This window comes from Loxodonta africana, chromosome 1 (genome assembly GCF_030014295.1).
Source record: "Loxodonta africana isolate mLoxAfr1 chromosome 1, mLoxAfr1.hap2, whole genome shotgun sequence".
NCBI lineage: Eukaryota > Metazoa > Chordata > Mammalia > Proboscidea > Elephantidae > Loxodonta > Loxodonta africana.
Genome location: NC_087342.1, coordinates 94,038,763 through 94,045,610, shown reverse-complemented (window position 1 = coordinate 94,045,610; position 6,848 = coordinate 94,038,763). Strand labels below are relative to the sequence as shown.

Here is a 6,848-nt window from a genome sequence, read left to right as displayed (position 1 = left end):
CTGGGTACCTTCCCTTCAAAGAACAAGAGAGGTTACCTCATCCCAGTCTTTTGGGAGGACATTGAGAGGAAAAAGTTAAAGCAGTGAGCAGTCAGGCTGCATAAATCCTGGGAATACTGAAATTATTCTCTCCACTGATCTAGAGAAATCCACCTACAAGAAATTCACACAAAAAGAATTAAGAAACATACAATTCGAAGAATATAATTAACGCCACTGAATTGTATGTGTAGAAATTGTTGAATAGGCAATATGTTTTGCTTTGTATATTTTCAGCAACAACAATACAAAAGAAGAAGAAGCAACAGACCAGGAGACCCGCTGTCAAAGCCTAGGGCAGAATGAAGTTTACCTAGTAACTGATGATGCTATGGTGAGGCATTCAGCTATTTGTCTCTACGTCTGTCCCCGCCTACCTAGCCAATCTATTAAGTTTTAGTTTGGGACGACAGACTTAAAGGACACAGCAGGAGCAGATTTAGTATCCAGGGGCTAGATATCCCCAAATCACTTATTTAGCAGGGATCAGGGAGCCCAGGCAATACTACATTCCACTCAGTGTCTGGAGATCATCTACCCAGCCTGGAGCTTCTGGTGCAGGCCAGGACCCAAGGCCCCTAGAAGAGCCAGCCCAGGGAACTGAATTCCCAGTGTCTTCCCAGAGCAGAGTATGACTTCACTCTTGCCGCTGCTGCTGGGCCTCAGCCTGAGCTGTACCGGAGCAGGTAAGGACCTTTCCTTCCCCGCTCCTGTTTTGAGGCTAGAAGGTTCAGTTTTGTTTTATTGGATTTGGATGCCCCAAACTAGTTTGTCTCCCTGTTATATACTCCTAAAGCACTGCGCCTTTGTAGCAATGTTAATATTAATTAAACTGTGTAATTGTCTGTGTAATATATATCCTCTGCTGGAATGTAGGCAAGGATATTGTCTGTCTTGCATACTGCTGCATTCCCAGCTCCTAGCACAGTGCCTGGCACACAGCGAATGTTTCGTAAATACGTGTGGAGTGAATATTTAATCATCTTTCTAGCACACAATGAGGCTGACCACTTCTTTTGACTTCTTTTCACAGAACGAGGCTGACTCCTTTTACCCCCTTTCTCACTTAATAATTTGCCTTACTGAAGGTCTGTGTTCTGGGTAAATCATTGTGTTTAAACATGCAAATAATCTTGGGCCACTCCTATCCTCATACTTAGTCTCACGTAAAGAAGAAATTGATCTAAAAACTTCTCTGCTTCTATCATCTATTCCCTTAAATTGTGACTCTGGTTCCAAATATGTAAGCTTGGTCAGCAGATACTGTGTGAAGTGGGGGAATTTATGCTGGACTAGTTAGGTGTGTGGGGCCCTGGTGGCACGGTGGTTAAGAGCTACAGCTGCTAACCAAAAGGCTGGCAGTTCAAATCTACCAGCCACTTCTTGGAAACCCTATGGGGCAGTTCTACTCTGTCCTAAAGGGTCGCTATGAGTCAGAATCGACTCGATAGCAATGGGTTTGGTTTGGTTTGGTTTTAGCTGAGTGTAACTGAGGCTTGGAGTACAACTTCTGACCTTTTTCTCCCACCCCTACCTGTTCTCTGGCTCCTGTAGGTGGCTTTGTGGCCCATGTGGAAAGCCAGTGTCTGTTGGATGATGAAGGGACTCCAAAGGATTTCACGTATTGTGTCTCCTTCAACAAGGATTTGCTGACCTGCTGGGACCCAGAGCAAGGCTTGATGGCCCCTCGTGAATTTGGGGTGCTAAAAGCCTTGGCCACTTACCTCTCAGCATACCTCAACAAACAAGAAAACTTGCTCCAGCGTTTGCAAAATGGGCTCCAGGACTGTGCCACGCATACCCAGCCCTTTTGGGGGTCACTGACCCACAGAACACGTAAGGACAGGGCACAGAGGGGCTATTAGGAAACACAGAGAGGAGGCCATGGAGGATTCCTGAGCAGATAAGAGGTTTCAGATTTGGTCAGGAAGGAAACAGGGAAGTACGTGGACTGGAATGTAGACAGAGGAGAGGGTTGACACTCATGGGGAAATAAGGTGGTTGACTGGAATGGAACATAAGTAAAGAAGGGGAGGTGATGTTTGAGCTGGTGAGGAGCCATTGATGGGTGAGCAAGCAGAGACCAGGATGCAGATCCAAGTTCAATTAGGGATGTATCAGATAAACCAAGATGGCTTTTCCCCAAGTGCTCAGGCCTCTTCACCTCAGTTCTAATGTTCTAAGTCTGAGGTAGATCTAGGCGCAAGAATATTTGGAAAGGCTCCTGTCTTTGTTATATATACTGCTATAACAGAAATACTACAAGCGGATGGCTTTAACAAAGAGAAATTTATTCTCTCACAGTCTAGGGGGCTAGCAATCCAAATGCAGGATGCCAACTCCAGGGGAGGGCTTTCTTTCTCTGTCAGCACTGGCAAATGTCCTTGTTATCAATCTTCCCTGATCCAGGAGCTTCTCAGCGTGGGGACCCCAGGTCCAAAGGACGCACTATTCTCCTGGCTCTTGTTTCTTGGTGGTATGTGGTCCCCATGTCTCTCTGCTGGCTTCTCTCTTATATCGGCTTAAAACACAACCTAATCTTGCAGATTGAGTCCTGCCTCCTTAACATAACTGCCAGTAATTCTACCTCATTCACATCATAAAGGTAGGATTTACAACACATAGGAAAATCACATCAGATGACAAAATGGTGGGCAATCACACAGTACTGGGAATTATGGCCTCTCCAAGTTGACAGATACTTTGGGGGGACAAAATTCAATCCATAACAGCTCCCCAGGCTATTCTGACAATTTCCCTCTACGCTGATCCCTTGTGTTGACAATGACTTGAGGTTCATACGAGAAAAAGAAGATCTCTGTAGGACAGAGTAGTGTGTCTTAAGATGAGGTTTCTGAACTATCTTTCTCCGAATTTCCTGGGAGAGGTGATTGCTAAAAATGGAAGTTCCTGGGACCCACTCCAGTTCCACTGAATATCTGGAGATACAGGCTAGGGAATCTGAATTTTAATACAATTTGTTGGATTTTTAACATTTTATTTGAAGAGCACCAAGGCAGAGGAAAGCAGGAGGGCCACCTAGGAAAATAAACTGGTAAAAGATGGCAATGCTAACAGTCTCATTAATTTGTTTTTGTTAGTTTCCATGGAGTCAATTCTGACTCATGACGATCCTGTGTGTGCAGAGTAGAACTGCTGCATGCAGTTTTCAAGGCCTTTTGGAAGCAGATAGCCAGGCCTGTCTTCCAAGACGCCTCTGGGTGGGTCTGAACCACCAACCTTTTAGCTAGTACTCAAATGCTTAACCATTTGCGCCTCTCACGGACTCTCCCTAACTCCAAATTTAAGACAACTAGCCCTGAGTTAGGCTTTTTTTTTTTTTTAACTATCCAAGGAGAAGAAGATTTATTTAAGCAAATTAATTGTTAAACAAGATTTGTGGGGAAAAAAAAATCTTTCCTACCTTTAGAAACTCCAGCTTACAACTCTGGGCTACCATTAGCTTATGTACTTGAAATAAATGCAATGACTTTCTTCTGAAACAGCTTGCAGTTCAGACCAGGCTTCTACTCATTGTGATCAAACTTAACTTTGGAGGAAGAAAGAAAGGAAGGGTCAATGAAGGAATGGGAGAAGAGAAAGAGCAAAACAGGAGTAAATACTAACTTCTCATTTTCAAAGGGATGTGTGGTGGTACAGGTGAGTAGGTTAGCAAAGCTTTGAGACATTAAAGTAGGAAAGAAGCCAGGTTGGACAAAAAGCCAGAATGTCATGCTCCTTCATGACCATGTTTCTTTTCTTATACAGGGCCACCATCTGTGAAAATAGCCCCGGTCACTCCTTTTAACACGAGAGAGCCTGTGATGCTGGCCTGCTATGTATGGGGCTTCTATCCAGCTGATGTGACTATCACATGGAGGAAGAATGGGCAGCCCATTCCCCCTCACGGCAGTGCCCAGAAGACTGCCCAACCCAGTGGAAACTGGACATACCAGACTCTCTCCCATTTAGCTTTAACCCCTTCTTTTGGAGACACCTATACCTGTGTGGTGGAGCACATTGGAGCTGTTCTGCCCATCCTTGAGGACTGGAGTAAGTGTATGGCAGGCAGGAGGAGTTAGGGTTAAAGCAGAGAGATATTGGAAGATGGTGGTAGAAAAAGGAACACCTATATGGCAGAGGCATTGAGATGTGGGTAGGTACATGGTGTACATAGAAAGGGAGATGCTGAGAATGGGAGTGAGTCTAGAGGAACTTGTGGAGGATTTATGACCAGGGTTGGGACAGTGGGATGAAGAAGGAACAGAGTTAGTTATTATTATTGTTGGTGTTGTGGTTAATTGATGCTGGGTGCATGTTTGGGGTGGAAGGGGAGCACGATTGTGCTGAAAAGAGGCTATAGACTTGGTAACCATATTTTCAGAATGAACAATTGTGGTATAATATTCTAGGCTTCTCAGGTTTCGACTATTCTGTGTCAGATCGGGAATGGGGGTGGGAGAAATAAAGAAGTTTGCAGAAGAGGGGATTTTCTCTTGGCGTGGGAACAGGACTGAATTTGGGCTGCTCTGTCAGGGATAATGGGGGAGGAAAAAACCTCGGCTAGTTTTTTTTTAGTATACAGTTTGGTGTGCATGCTTGGGGACTAATGAACAAGAAGCCAATTACCATTGTTTGAAGCCCAGTGTTGTGAATAAAGATAGTGAGCGAAGTTGTACACAGATCTGGAGATTCTTGGAGAAGAAAAGAGGAAGAAATGAGAAAGAGGAAGGATGCCTACAAAGGGCCAGGGAACAGGATCCCAGCCGTCTTTTTGTGGGGCATGTTGTATCTTGCTGGGCAGCTGGGGAGGGCACAGGAAACAGAGAGTGGAACCCACATTTTCATCCAAGCTCTCCTGGGGAAAGTCTCCTTTATAGGGTGCACAATGGACTTTCTTTAGGTGGTAGAATGTTCATTTTAGCATGGAAAAGAGATCCTGTAGGGGCAAGATTCAGTGTGGGACAAGCTCTAGGAAGTTGGGGGCTGTGGAATGTGATAAACAGGATCTGGAAGGGCACATGGAAAATCTGGACAGGTAGGAGACCCCCAAGTACTAGGATAAATCAAGGAATGTCATTTTGGAGGTTAGGAATGTCATTTTGGAGGTTAGGAAAGGTAGACAGACATTTTAATAGGAAACTGCTCAGATGGAGTAAGTAAGGGTATAAACATTGTCACCGTGGGGGAAATGGAGAAGGGAGTGAGGAACTCTTTATACTCTTTTAAGAAGTGCCCTTGCAGTGAAGGAAAGAAAGGGAATGCCTTAAGGGACCCGCTTTACTTGAGAGGAACTGGAAGCTGGGATGCTAACTCTGGGGAGATGGGTTTCCCAGGGTTCCTCTAGGAATAGGGGTTCACACGATGAGAGGTTTGAGGAAAGGCCATTTCCTTGGAAGTGTGTTGGTGTGATTTAGAGCCTTGGGGTTGGGATAAAGAACTTTTGAACCTGCTGGGTGAAGGTCACAATAAATGAAGTTGCTCTGGGAGTGAGCAACAGGAATTGGTTGTAGTAAGATTCTATTTTTGCAGCTCCTGGGCTGTCTCCGATACAGAAGGTGAAGGTTTCCGTGTCTGCAGTGACTCTGGGCCTGGGCCTCATCATCTTCTTTCTTGGTTTGATCAGCTGGTGGAGATCTAGATTCTTTAGTGAGTGATTCCCCTGAACCTCTATTCACTCTCCTGCTCCCAATCTCTGCTTACTTTTGTTTGTGACTGATTCTCCCATTCCTATCCTATTCACTGTGAATAACTCCAGATATATTTATCCACAAAGACCCTCCTCTAATCAAGTATCTTCCTTTAATTTAGTAGGCTATACTCCTGTCCCTGGGTCCAATTATCCAGAAGGTAAAATCTCTGTTGATCTGCTTGCCTACTAGACCTTTGGTGGTAGTGGTGGTGGTGTGGGGTTATGAGGCTTAGAGGGAGTCATTGTTGGGTTCAGCTAATGGCACGAGAATCTAGCTGAGTGCATGATTAAATTGTCATTGTTGGGAGTGGGAGCAGGAAAGAAGAAGGCTCTTGTCTCCTTTTCTGCCCAATGGGGTGTCTATAGGGAGGGGACTGAAGGTGGCTCCTGTATTAGTCCTTGGAGACCTAGAATTTTCAACATCGCTCTATTATGGGCTCTGGCAGGGGGATGGTTACAGAGATAAACAATGGGGTCAAGTTGGACTTAAATCTTATTATCTCCTTTTTATTTCTTCTGCAGCTCTGCACATTTCCTAGAGGCAAAAAATCCTACAGCTTCCACTCCAAGAGAGGAGATTCTTCCCCAATACCCTCAAATCCCCAGAGTCTTCTTGGGTCCTGTGGTTTCTCCGTTCCTGTAAACTTTAGCAACTTGGGGCCCTCATTTCTATGAATATTCCATCGCTAAATTATCGCCGAAGGCTATATTCCTAGGGTGAACATAACCTGGGGAGGGAGGTTAAGAGACCTTTTTGGGGGCCTCTCTGTGCCACAGAGGACATCAAAACTCTGGTGACCACCTCTGAGAAATAAACTCCAGTGGGAATACTGTTTATCCATGTCTTTTTCTTGGAGCCCTGGGGAGGGAATACGGGCAGACCTAGGGGCTGGGATGATTCTCTCCTAAACGAGTAAAGGAGTCAGGGACTCCTTTCATTTCCCAACTAGACACCACAGAATTTGGGGCAGCCTTCTAGTTTATAATTTGTCAGAAGAAATTAAACTGTGGTGGCGTGGAGTCACAGACTGAGGGAGAGGAAGGGAATTAATAGTTTACCCTGTTATGAGCACTAAGTCAGTTTTAATGGGGATTAAATGAGTTCATATTTGTGAAC

The 6,848-nt window shown here is 44.9% G+C and overlaps 1 protein-coding gene across 3 annotated transcripts; it reads left to right on the top strand.

Annotated features, from left to right (window-relative positions):
• Positions 1–436: 436 nt before the first annotated feature.
• On the top strand, positions 437–6,568 carry LOC100672669 (HLA class II histocompatibility antigen, DM beta chain). 3 transcript variants are annotated; one of them, XM_064284277.1, is made up of 6 exons: positions 437–725; positions 1,594–1,875; positions 3,808–4,092; positions 5,572–5,688; positions 5,854–5,889; positions 6,254–6,568. In XM_064284277.1, the coding sequence occupies exons 1-6, from the start codon at positions 671–673 to the stop codon at positions 6,268–6,270; spliced, it is 792 nt and encodes a 263-aa protein (XP_064140347.1). In that variant the 5' UTR covers positions 437–670; the 3' UTR covers positions 6,271–6,568. The 3 variants fall into 3 exon arrangements, with proteins under 3 accessions (XP_064140347.1, XP_064140344.1, XP_064140355.1); XM_064284274.1 differs by having other exon boundaries at positions 5,851–5,889; XM_064284285.1 differs by lacking the exon at positions 5,854–5,889.
• The last annotated feature ends 280 nt before the right edge of the window (positions 6,569–6,848 follow it).

Coding starts and splice junctions, on each gene's coding strand:
- LOC100672669 (XM_064284274.1), top strand. CDS start 671: ATGACTTCACTCTTGCCGCTGCTGCTGGGCCTCAGCCTGAGCTGTACC. Junction 726..1,593: donor CCTGAGCTGTACCGGAGCAG/GTAAGGACCTTT, acceptor TGGCTCCTGTAG/GTGGCTTTGTGGCCCATGTG. Junction 4,093..5,571: donor GCCCATCCTTGAGGACTGGA/GTAAGTGTATGG, acceptor CTATTTTTGCAG/CTCCTGGGCTGTCTCCGATA.